Source organism: Oncorhynchus mykiss, chromosome 10 (genome assembly GCF_057628025.1).
Source record: "Oncorhynchus mykiss isolate SJ-2025 chromosome 10, ASM5762802v1, whole genome shotgun sequence".
Classification (NCBI taxonomy): domain Eukaryota; kingdom Metazoa; phylum Chordata; class Actinopteri; order Salmoniformes; family Salmonidae; genus Oncorhynchus; species Oncorhynchus mykiss.
Genome location: NC_143031.1, coordinates 88,759,909 through 88,773,213, shown reverse-complemented (window position 1 = coordinate 88,773,213; position 13,305 = coordinate 88,759,909). Strand labels below are relative to the sequence as shown.

Genomic DNA, 13,305 nt, shown 5'->3' with positions numbered 1-13,305 from the left:
TGTAGAGTAGAGCATCATGGGTAATTTAAACCACTGTGAACCAGACATGAAGCTGAGTAAATGACACAAAAATGTAATTTAAGAATGGGAAGCATAGAAATAACACACATATAACATATCTACCTCTTCTTAGACTTCATTTCAATGAGAATTTCAGATCTATAACTCATATTTCTATGTGAATTTTGTCAGGTCGCCCAAAAACGTTACATAATGCCACTGCTAATAAGTGCAAATAAGTTATCCCCCCCCCCTCATTCCCTCCCCCATTCCCTCTTTTCTCCATCCTCCCTCCTCCCCTCCCTCTCCCATCCTCCCTCCCTCCCACCTCCCTCCCTCCCTCCTCCCCTCCCTCTCCCATCCTCCCCTCCCTCTCCCATCCTCCCCTCCCTCTCCCATCCTCCCTCCCTCCATCCCCCCTCCCCTCCCTCTCTCCCTCCCTCCCACCTCCCTCCCTCCCTCCCTCCCTCTCCCATCCTCTCTACCTCTCCCTCCCAACTCCCTCCCTCCCTCCAGGTTCGACCCATGAGTACAGCGCCAGTCCTGATGACGTCACCTTTAAGTCTCTGGCGAAGTCCTACTCCCAGTTTAATCCTGTGATGTCAGACCCCCAGCGGGCTCCGTGCAGGAAGAACGACGATGATACCAGCTTCACCGACGGCATCACCAACGGAGGGGCCTGGTACAGCGTACCCGGAGGTAACACACAGACACTAGCTTCACCTACAGAGGGGCCTGGTACAGCGTACCCAGAGGTAACACACACACAGACACTAGCTTCACCTACAGAGGGGCCTGGTACAGCGTACCCAGAGGTAACACACAGACACTAGCTTCACCTACAGAGGGGCCTGGTACAGCGTACCCAGAGGTAACACACAGACACTAGCTTCACCTACAGAGGGGCCTGGTACAGCGTACCTAGAGGTAACACACAGACACTAGCTTCACCTACAGAGGGGCCTGGTACAGCGTACCCAGAGGTAACACACAGACACTAGCTTCACCTACAGAGGGGCCTGGTACAGCGTACCCAGAGGTAACACACAGACACTAGCTTCACCTACAGAGGGGCCTGGTACAGCGTACCCAGAGGTAACACACAGACACTAGCTTCACCTACAGAGGGGCCTGGTACAGCGTACCCAGAGGTAACACACAGACACTAGCTTCACCTACAGAGGGGCCTGGTACAGCGTACCCAGAGGTAACACACAGACACTAGCTTCACCTACAGAGGGGCCTGGTACAGCGTACCCAGAGGTAACACACAGACACTAGCTTCACCTACAGAGGGGCCTGGTACAGCGTACCCAGAGGTAACACACAGACAGACACTAGCTTCACCTACAGAGGGGCCTGGTACAGCGTACCCAGAGGTAACACACACACAGACACTAGCTTCACCTACAGAGGGGCCTGGTACAGCGTACCTAGAGGTAACACACAGACAGACACTAGCTTCACCTACAGAGGTGAGGTGACAGGGGAGGCAGAGCTGGGAAACAGACCCAGGTTAGGGGGGTATAACATGTTGACAGGGGAGGCAGAGCTGGGGAACAGACAGTTTTTTCAATATAATTATGATGGTTCAACTCATTCAAGGTGCTCTACGCAGAAATCGCTCCTCCATTTCCTTGTTGGTAATATTATAATAGTTTGTCTAATTTCAGTTTATGTGACTAAATAAACTAGTATAGTGGAGATAATCATTGTGCCATCTAACTCGCAGTGACATCTCTTTTCAAAACCAACAATACAACCAGTCGTGATGTTTTAATCTGTCAAACAAATCCCTTCAGAAACTAGTGTGGTGTTCTCAGTAGGTTACCTGTGTAGTCTCAGTAGGTTACCTGTGTAGTCTCAGTAGGTTACCTGTGTAGTCTCAGTAGGTTACCTGTGTAGTCTCAGTAGGTTACCTGTGTAGTCTCAGTAGGTTACCTGTGTAGTCTCAGTAGGTTACCTGTATAGTGTTGTAGTCTCAGTAGGTTACCTGTGTAGTCTCAGTAGGTTACCTGTGTAGTCTCAGTAGGTTACCTGTGTAGTCTCAGTAGGTTACCTGTGTAGTCTCAGTAGGTTACCTGTGTAGTGTAGTAGTCTCAGTAGGTTACCTGTGTAGTGTAGTGTTTTCAGTAGGTTACCTGTGTAGTCTCAATAGGTTACCTGTGTAGTTTCAGTAGGTTACCTGTGTAGTCTCAGTAGGTTACCTGTGTAGTGTAGTAGTCTCAGTAGGTTACCTGTGTAGTGTAGTAGTCTCAGTAGGTTACCTGTGTAGTGTAGTAGTCTCGGTAGGTTACCTGTGTAGTGTAGTGTTCTCAGTAGGTTACCTGTGTAGTCTCAGTAGGTTACCTGTGTAGTCTCAGTAGGTTACCTGTGTAGTGTTGTAGTCTCAGTAGGTTACCTGTGTAGTGTTGTAGTCTCAGTAGGTTACCTGAGTAGTCTCAGTAGGTTACCTGTGTAGTCTCACTAGGTTACCTGTGTAGTCTCAGTAGGTTACCTGTGTAGTCTCAGTAGGTTACCTGTGTAGTCTCAGTCGGTTACCTGTGTAGTGTTGTAGTCTCAGTAGGTTACCTGTGTAGTGTAGTAGTCTCAGTAGGTTACCTGTGTAGTCTCAGTAGGTTACCTGTGTAGTGTTGTAGTCTCAGTAGGTTACATGTGTAGTCTCAGTAGGTTACCTGTGTAGTCTCAGTAGGTTACCTGTGTAGTCTCAGTAGGTTACCTGTGTAGTCTCAATATGTTACCAGTGTAGTATCAGTAGGTTACCTGTATAGTGTTGTAGTCTCAGTAGGTTACCTGTGTAGTCTCAGTAGGTTACCTGTGTAGTCTCAGTAGGTTACCTGTGTAGTGTAGTAGTCTCAGTAGGTTACCTGTATAGTGTTGTAGTCTCAGTAGGTTACCTGTGTAGTGTTGTAGTCTCAGTAGGTTACCTGTGTAGTTTTGTAGTCTCAGTAGGTTACCTATAGTCTCAGTAGGTTACATGTGTAGTCTCAGTAGGTTACCTGTGTAGTGTTGTAGTCTCAGTTGGTTACCTGTGTAGTGATGTAGTCTCAGTAGGTTACCTGTATAGTGTTGTAGTCTCAGTAGGTTACCTGTGTAGTCTCAGTAGGTTACCTGTGTAGTGTTGTAGTCTCAGTAGGTTACCTGTGTAGTATCAGTAGGTTACCTGTATAGTCTCAGTAGGTTACATGTGTAGTCTCAGTAGGTTACCTGTGTAGTGATGTAGTCTCAGTAGGTTACCTGTATAGTGTTGTAGTCTCAGTAGGTTACCTGTGTAGTCTCAGTAGGTTACCTGTGTAGTCTCAGTAGGTTACCTGTGTAGTGTAGTAGTCTCAGTAGGTTACCTGTGTAGTCTCAGTAGGTTACCTGTGTAGTGTAGTAGTCTCAGTAGGTTACCTGTGTAGTCTCAGTAGGTTACCTGTGTAGTGTTGTAGTCTCAGTAGGTTACCTGTGTAGTATCAGTAGGTCACCTGTGTAGTCTCAGTCGGTTACCTGTGTAGTCTCAGTAGGTTACCTGTGTAGTCTCAGTAGGTTACCTGTGTAGTCTCAGTAGGTTACCTGTGTAGTGTAGTAGTCTCAGTAGGTTACCTGTGTAGTGTGATGTTCTCAGTAGGTTACCTGAGTAGTCTCAGTAGGTTACCTGTGTAGTCTCAGTAGGTTACCTGTGTAGTGTAGTAGTCTCAGTAGGTTACCTGTGTAGTGTGATGTTCTCAGTGGGTTACCTGAGTAGTCTCAGTAGGTTACCTGTGTAGTGTAGTAGTCTCAGTAGGTTACCTGTGTAGTGTGATGTTCTCAGTAGGTTACCTGTGTAGCCTCAGTAGGTTACCTGTGTACTCTCAGTAGGTTACCTGTGTAGTGTTGTAGTCTCAGTAGGTTACCTGTGGAGTTTCAGTAGGTTACCTGTGTAGTGTTGTAGTCTCCGTAGGTTACCTGTGTAGTCTCAGTAGGTTACCTGTGTAGTCTCAGTAGGTTACCTGTGTAGTCTCAGTAGGTTACCTGTGTAGTCTCAGTAGATCACATGTGTAGTCTCAGTAGGTTACCTGTGTAGTCTCAGTAGGTTACCTGTGTAGTGTGGTGTTCTCAGTTGGCTGCACTACTTAATGCAGCTGGTGGCCACACCAGATACTGACTGTTACTTTTAATATTGACCCCCCCTTTGTTCAGGGACACATTATTCCATTTCTGTTAGTCACATGTCTGTGGAACTTGTTCAGTTTATGTCTCAGTTGATGAATCTTATTGTATACTAATATTTACACATGTTAAGTTTGCTGAATTTATCCCTCCCTCCCTCCCTCCCTCTCTCCCTCCCTCCCTCCCTCCCTCCCTCCCTCCCTCCCTCCCTCCCTCCCTCCCTCCCTCCCTCCCTCCCTCCCTCTCCCCAGGCATGCAGGATTTTAACTACCTGAGCAGTAACTGTTTTGAGATAACTCTGGAGCTGAGCTGTGACAAGTTTCCTGCTGAAGACACACTGAAGACTTATTGGGAGGAGAACCGCAACTCACTGGTCAACTACATAGAACAGGTACACACACACACACACCTACACACACACCTACACACACACCTACACACACACCTACACAGGGGGACTGTGACTGAGGGGGACTGTGACTGAGGGGGAGACTGAAGGAGCTCGGGAAAGCGAGGGAGAGAGTAGAGAAAGACTGATTGGTAACAAGATTGTGTGTGTGTGTGTGTGTGTGTGTGTGTGTGTGTGTGTGTGTGTGTGTGTGTGTGTGTGTGTGTGCGTGCGTGCGTGCGTGCGTGCGTGCGTGCGTGCAGGTGCATCGTGGTGTGAAGGGCTTTGTGCGTGACCTTCAGGGTGGAGCCATCTTTAACGCCTCCATCTCAGTGGAGGGCATCGACCATGACATCACTACAGGTACAACCAATCCCAGCCCTCCTCTCAGCCAACCCTAATGGTGATGAGTTACTGTGAAGTATAGTGTTGATTGGAGAAAACATGCTTATTATTATTATCATATTGATAATTGGTTATTGATTATTATCATATTGATTAGAGTTGATTGATTATTATCATATTGATTAGAGTTGATTGATTATTATCATATTGATAATTGGTGATTGATTATTATCATATTGATTAGAGTTGATTGATTATTATCATATTGATTAGAGTTTATTGATTATTATCATATTGATTAGAGTTTATTGATTATTATCATATTGATTAGAGTTGATTGATTATTATCATATTGATAAGAGTTTATTGATTATTATCATATTGATTAGAGTTTATTGATTATTATCATATTGATAAATTGCTATTGAATATTATGATATTGATCATAGTTAAGGACGGACTGTGATAATGTTATTGATAATTGAGTATTGATTATTAATGTGTATTGATTACTAATGTACTTTCTTATTGTAGCTAAGTACAGTGATATTGATGATTGATTATTGATTGTGTATTGATAACAGCTAAGGACGGAGACTACTGGCGTCTCCTGGCAGCAGGGAACTACAAGGTATCTGCCTATGCTCCAGGTTACTTGACTGTCATCAAGAAGGTGGCTGTCCCCTACAGTCCTGCTATTAGGGTAAGAACCATGAAACCATGACAACAACACCCAGTAATACCATGACAACAACAACCCATAATAACATGACAACCATAATAACATGACAACAGCTATGTTCAGTAGTAGTTACCATGATAACAGTATGTTCAGTAGTAGTTAACATGATAACAGTATGTTCAGTAGTAGTTACCATGACAATAACATGTTCAGTAGTAGTTAACATGACAATAACATGTTCAGTAGTAGTTAACATGACAATAGTATGTTCAGTAGTAGTTACCTTGACAACAGCTAGGTTTATTATTAGTTCACATGACAACAATATGCTCAGTAGTAGTTAACATGACAACAGTATGTTCAGTAGTAGTTACCATGACAACAGTATGTTCAGTAGTAGTTAACATGACAACAGTATGTTCAGTAGTAGTTACCATGACAACAAAATGTTCAGTAGTAGTTAACATGACAATAGTATGTTCAGTAGTAGTTACCTTGACAACAGCTAGGTTTATTATTAGTTCACATGACAACAATATGGTCAGTAGTAGTTACCATGACAACAGTATGTTCAGTAGTAGTTACCATGACAATAACATGTTCAGTAGTAGTTAACATGACAATAACATGTTCAGTAGTAGTTAATCATGACAACAGTATGTTCAGTAGTAGTTACCATGACAACAGTATGTTCAGTAGTAGTTACCATGACAACAGTATGTTCAGTAGTAGTTAACATGACAACAGTATGTTCAGTAGTAGTTAACATGACAACAGTATGTTCAGTAGTATTTACAATGACAACAGTATGTTTAGTAGTAACCATGACAACAGTATGTTCATTAGTAGTTACCATGACAACAGTATGTTCATTAGTAGTTACCATGACAACAGTATGTTCAGTAGTAGTTACCATGACAACAGTATGTTCAGTAGTAGTTAACATGACAACAGTATGTTCATTAGTAGTTACCATGACAACAGTATGTTCAGTAGTAGTTACCATGACAACAGTATGTTCAGTAGTAGTTACCTTGACAACAGCTATGTTCAGTAGTAGTTAACATGCATTATCTACAGGTGGAGAGGATTAGGGTTAAACTGTTTGTCTAACCGTCTAACCTGTGTGTGTCTCCAGGTGGACTTTGAGCTGGAGTCCTTGGTAGAGAGGAAGGAAGAGGAAAAGGAGGAGCTGATGGACTGGTGGAAGATGATGTCAGAGACACTCAACTTCTGAACACTGATTGGTCCATAGGGCCACTGGCACGTCTGTGATTGGTTGACAGGTTGATTGACTTGTGCGTCTACAAATGGGTGTACTATATTGTGTGTTGTCCCGCCCACTGTACAGGTCTTCTCTTAATTGAATTTTTCTGTCTTTATTTACTTTTGTCTAATGGTTGATGTTGTTGTCAAGGGTTACCCCATTCCAGGGGGCTCCAAGCTTTTCTAGCATGCAATCTACTCATTATTTATCTGGCTTTCCAATAGGCCCTCTTCTCCCCTGCAACTTTTCCTGGTCCTTAGTGAACAAGAGGAAGTAGGGCACTATGTTGTCAACTCTTCACTGGTCCTTAGAGAGGAAGTAGTTTACTATGTTGTCAACTCTTCCCTGGTCCTTAGAAAGGAAGTAGTTTACTATGTTGTCAACTATTCCCTGGTCCTTAGTGTACTAGAGGAAGTAGGGCACTATGTTGTCAACTATTCCCTGGTCCTTAGTGTACTAGAGGAAGTAGGGCACTATGTTGTCAACTCTTCCCTGGTCCTTAGTGTACTAGAGGAAGTAGTGCACTATGTTGTCAACTCTTCCCTGGTCCTTAGTGTACTAGAGGAAGTAGGGCACTATGTTGTCAACTCTTCCCTGGTCCTTAGAGAGGAAGTAGTTTACTATGTTGTCAACTATTCCCTGGTCCTTAGTGTACTAGAGGAAGTAGTGCACTATGTTGTCAACTCTTCCCTGGTCCTTAGTGTACTAGAGGAAGTAGGGCACTATGTTGTCAACTCTTCCCTGGTCCTTAGTGTACTAGAGGAAGTAGTGCACTGTGGTTAATAAACAGCTCTAAGGCCCTATACAATCTGTTATGATGTTTTCTGTCAATATACCTAGTTAATAAACAGCTCTAAGGCCCTATACAATCTGTTATTATGTTTTCTGTCAATATACCTGTATAATAAACAGCTCTAAGGCCCTATACAATCTGTTATTATGTTTTCTGTCAATATACCTAGTTAATAAACAGCTCTAAGGCCCTATACAATCTGTTATTATGTTTTCTGTCAATATACCTAGTTAATAAACAGCTCTAAGGCCCTATACAATCTGTTATTATGTTTTCTGTCAATATACCTAGTTAATAAACAGCTCTAAGGCCCTATACAATCTGTTATTATGTTTTCTGTCAATATACCTAGTTAATAAACAGCTCTAAGGCCCTATACAATCTGTTATGATGTTTTCTGTCAATATACCTAGTTAATAAACAGCACTAAGGCCCTATACAATCTGTTATGATGTTTTCTCATTTTTACCTTTCTTGGATTTAGGTTTTGTTTTTTACTCTCAAAATATATTTTTTCCAACGAAATTAGACTACATTAGATTAAATTAGATTAGTTCTGAGTCCATGTCAATGCTTAAATTACATGATGAAAAATAAAAGTAGGTAGAAGAAAACAAACACATTTAGATTTTGGGGTGTAATTCCCCTTTAATTGTGCGTCTGGCCCTTTAATTATGCGTCTGGCCCTTTAATTGTGCGTCTGGCCCTTTAATTGTGCGTCTGGCCCTTTAATTATGCGTCTGGCCCTTTAATTATGCGTCTGGCCCTTTAATTGTGCGTCTGGCCCTTTAATTGTGCGTCTGGCCCTTTAATTATGCGTCTGGCCCTTTAATTATGCGTCTGGCCCTTTAATTGTGCGTCTGGCCCTTTAATTATGCGTCTGGCCCTTTAATTGTGCGTCTGGCCCTTTAATTATGCGTCTGGCCCTTTAATTATGCGTCTGGTCCTTTAATTATGCAGTTTGGCCCTTTAATTATGCGTCTGGCCCTTTAATTATGCGTCTGGCCCTTTAATTATGCAGTTTGCGGTGGTTGAACACGTGAACATTTCATGTACTATTCAGAATAGTTTGGCGATCAACTCATAGGTGGGCTGGTAGCTACCGGTAGCTGGAGATCGACCTGTTGGAGAGGCCTACACCCTAACCTACCCGGAAATACTCTGACTCACACAGACTGATCCCTGGAAATACTCTGCCTCACACAGACTGATCCCTGGAAATACTCTGACTCACACAGACTGATCCCTGGAAATACTCTGACTCACACAGACTGATCCCTGGAAATACTCTGACTCACACAGACTGATCCCTGGAAATACTCTGACTCACACAGACTGATCCCTGAAAATACTCTGCCTCACACAGACTGATCCCTGGAAATACTCTGCCTCACACAGACTGATCCCTGGAAATACTCTGACTCACACAGACTGATCCCTGGAAATACTCTGACTCACACAGACTGATCCCTGGAAATACTCTGACTCACACAGACTGATCCCTGGAAATACTCTGACTCACACAGACTGATCCCTGGAAATACTCTGACTCACACAGACTGATCCCTGGAAATACTCTGACTCACACAGACTGATCCTTGGAAATACTCTGACTCACACAGACTGATTGCTGGAAATAGACCACGATTTCCGACGTTTGAAAAGGACACCCAGAACGTCGATATATGGCTTCCTCCACGCTCACCCCAAAAAATGAGAAATGATTGGCAGGCAGATTGAACTGGTGATGCTCAGAGCCAGAGGGAGCTGCTCAGACCAGTGCAGTTCAGAATGCTCTAGCCAGCCGTCAGATTGAACTGGTGATGCTCAGAGCCAGAGGGAGCTGCTCAGACCAGTGCAGTTCAGAATGCTCTAGCCAGCCGTCAGATTGAACTGGTGATGTTCAGAGCCAGAGGGAGCTGCTCAGACCAGTGCAGTTCAGAATGCTCTAGCCAGCCGTCAGATTGAACTGGTGATGCTCAGAGCCAGAGGGAGCTGCTCAGACCAGTGCAGTTCAGAATGCTCTAGCCAGCCGTCAGATTGACCTGGTGATGCTCAGAGCCAGAGGGAGCTGCTCAGACCAGTGCAGTTCAGAATGCTCTAGCCAGCCGTCAGATTGAACTGGTGATGCTCAGAGCCAGAGGGAGCTGCTCAGACCAGTGCAGTTCAGAATGCTCTAGCCAGCCGGCAGATTGAACTGGTGATGCTCAGAGCCAGAGGGAGTTGCTCAGACCAGTGCAGTTCAGAATGCTCTAGCCAGCCGTCAGATTACTTGATGGCAAAAGCGAGTCATTTGTTATTATTTTGTTCCTTGTCTTCCCCAAACCATAGCCCTAACTGTAACCACTCTGAATGAATACCTAAACGTTACCCTTTGAGTTGTTTTAACCCAGTAACCATGCAGAATTTACCTTGTAACCACACAGAATTAATGTCTCAAAAATAGACAGTCATCCACAACACACACACACACACACACACACGTAACAGTACAACTTTAGACCGTCCCCTCGCCCATTCCCGGCGCTCGAACCAGGGACCCTCTGCACACATCAACAACTCACGAAGCATCGTTACCCATCGCTCCACAAAAGCCAAGACCTACTTCAAGGTCTCAGAGCAAGTGACGTCACCGATTGAAAAGCTATTTAGCGCGCACCACCGCTAACTAAGCTAGCCGTTTCACATCCGTTACACACACACACACACACACACACACACACACACACACACACACACACACACACACACACACACACACACACACACATACACACACACACACACACACACACACACACACACAGGTGGACGAGCATCTCCAGGTGGTTTTGTGATTGGTGTAGGGCAGCGACATCATCTCTCGTCACTTCCCGTTGTGCTGTGATCTTTACCGTCATGTGACCAGTAACCACGGTAACACCCATCTCCATAGTCAACGACTGACCAGAGTCGTCAACATGTATCATGTATGTTCTGTATCATCTAACAGAAAAACCTTTATCATGTCAATTCTATATTGTTCAAAAAATTATGTTTTTTTGAAAGTGAATTGATCACAAACATGATTTCAGCACAAGCAGAATGATATGATAATATAACATACTGTTGAACCTCTGTGAATGACACCATGATAATATAACATACTGTTGAACCTCTGTGAATGATACCATGATAATATAACATACTGTTGAACCTCTGTGAATGATACCATGATAATATAACAGACTGCTGAACCTCTGTGAATGATACCATGATAATATAACATACTGTTGAACCTCTGAATGACACCATGATAATATAACATACTGTTGAACCTCTGTGAATGATACCATGATAATATAACATACTGCTGAACCTCTGTGAATGATACCATGATAATATAACATACTGTTGAACCTCTGTGAATGACACCATGATAATATAACATACTGCTGAACCTCTGTGAATGATACCATGATAATATAACAGACTGTTGAACCTCTGTGAATGATACCATGATAATATAACATACTGCTGAACCTCTGTGAATGATACCATGATAATATAACATACTGCTGAACCTCTGTGAATGATACCATGATAATATAACAGACTGTTGAACCTCTGTGAATGATACCATGATAATATAACATACTGTTGAACCTCTGTGAATGATACCATGATAATATAACATACTGTTGAACCTCCGAATGATACCATTATAATATAACATACTGTTGAACCTCTGTGAATGATACCATGATAATATAACATACTGCTGAACCTCTGTGAATGATACCATGATAATATAACATACTGTTGAACCTCTGTGAATGATACCATGATAATATAACATACTGTTGAACCTCTGTGAATGATACCATGATAATATAACATACTGCTGAACCTCTGTGAATGACACCATGATAATATAACATACTGCTGAACCTCTGTGAATGATACCATGATAATATAACATACTGTTGAACCTCTGTGAATGATACCATGATAATATAACATACTGCTGAACCTCTGTGAATGACACCATGATAATATAACATACTGCTGAACCTCTGTGAATGATACCATGATAATATAACATACTGTTGAACCTCTGTGAATGATACCATGATAATATAACATACTGCTGAACCCCTGTGAATGATACCATGATAATATAACATACTGTTGAACCTCTGTGAATGATACCATGATAATATAACATACTGTTGAACCTCTGTGAATGATACCATGATAATATAACATACTGTTGAACCTCTGTGAATGATACCATGATAATATAACATACTGTTGAACCTCTGTGAATGATACCATGATAATATAACATACTGTTGAACCTCTGTGAATGATACCATGATAATATAACATACTGCTGAACCTCTGTGAATGATACCATGATAATATAATATACTGTTGAACCTCTGTGAATGATACCATGATAATATAACATACTGTTGAACCTCTGTGAATGATACCATGATAATATAATATACTGCTGAACCTCTGTGAATGATACCATGATAATATAACATACTGTTGAACCTCTGAATGATACCATGATAATATAACATACTGTTGAACCTCTGAATGATACCATGATAATATAACATACTGTTGAACCTCTGTGAATGACACCATGATAATATAACATACTGCTGAACCTCTGTGAATGATACCATGATAATAACCTCTGTGAATGATACCATGATAATAACCTCTGTGAATGATACCATGATAATATAACATACTGCTGAACCTCTGTGAATGATACCATGATAATATAACATACTGCTGAACCTCTGTGAATGATACCATGATAATATAACATACTGTTGAACCTCTGTGAATGATAACCATGATAATATAACATACTGTTGAACCTCTGTGAATGATACCATGATAATATAACATACTGCTGAACCTCTGTGAATGATACCATGATAATATAACATACTGTTGAACCTCTGTGAATGATACCATGATAATATAACATACTGTTGAACCTCTGTGAATGATACCATGATAATATAACATACTGCTGAACCTCTGTGAATGACACCATGATAATATAACATACTGTTGAACCTCTGTGAATGATACCATGATAATATAACATACTGTTGAACCTCTGTGAATGACACCATGATAATATAACATACTGTTGAACCTCTGAATGATACCATGATAATATAACATACTGTTGAACCTCTGAATGATACCATGATAATATAACATACTGTTGAACCTCTGTGAATGATACCATGATAATATAACATACTGTTGAACCTCTGTGAATGTTACCATGATAATATAACATACTGTTGAACCTCTGTGAATGATACCATGATAATATAACATACTGTTGAACCTCTGTGAATGATACTATGATAATATAACATACTGTTGAACCTCTGTGAATGATACCATGATAATATAACATACTGTTGAACCTCTGTGAATGATACCATGATAATATAACATACTGTTGAACCTCTGTGAATGATACCATGATAATATAATATACTGCTGAACCTCTGTGAATGATACCATGATAATATAACATACTGCTGAACCTCTGTGAATGATACCATGATAATATAACATACTGTTGAACCTCTGTGAATGATACCATGATAATATAACATACTGTTGAACCTCTGTGAATGATACCATGATAATATAACATACTGCTGAAC

General features: G+C 41.8%; 1 protein-coding gene across 3 annotated transcripts in view; it reads left to right on the top strand.

Moving 5' to 3' along the window:
* cpe (carboxypeptidase E) overlaps positions 1–8,043 on the top strand; it is a 41,796-nt gene extending 33,753 nt beyond the window's left edge. For 2 of the 3 annotated variants that reach the window (XM_090188438.1, XM_090188439.1), the window contains exons 6-10: positions 517–699; positions 4,383–4,522; positions 4,783–4,882; positions 5,449–5,567; positions 6,685–8,043. In XM_090188438.1, the coding sequence (XP_090044564.1) occupies positions 517–699; positions 4,383–4,522; positions 4,783–4,882; positions 5,449–5,567; positions 6,685–6,783 (641 nt within the window). In that variant the 3' untranslated portion in view covers positions 6,784–8,043. The remainder of the gene's footprint in view (positions 1–516; positions 700–4,382; positions 4,523–4,782; positions 4,883–5,448; positions 5,568–6,684) is intronic. The other variant, XR_016484004.1, reaches the window with a different exon arrangement.
* The last annotated feature ends 5,262 nt before the right edge of the window (positions 8,044–13,305 follow it).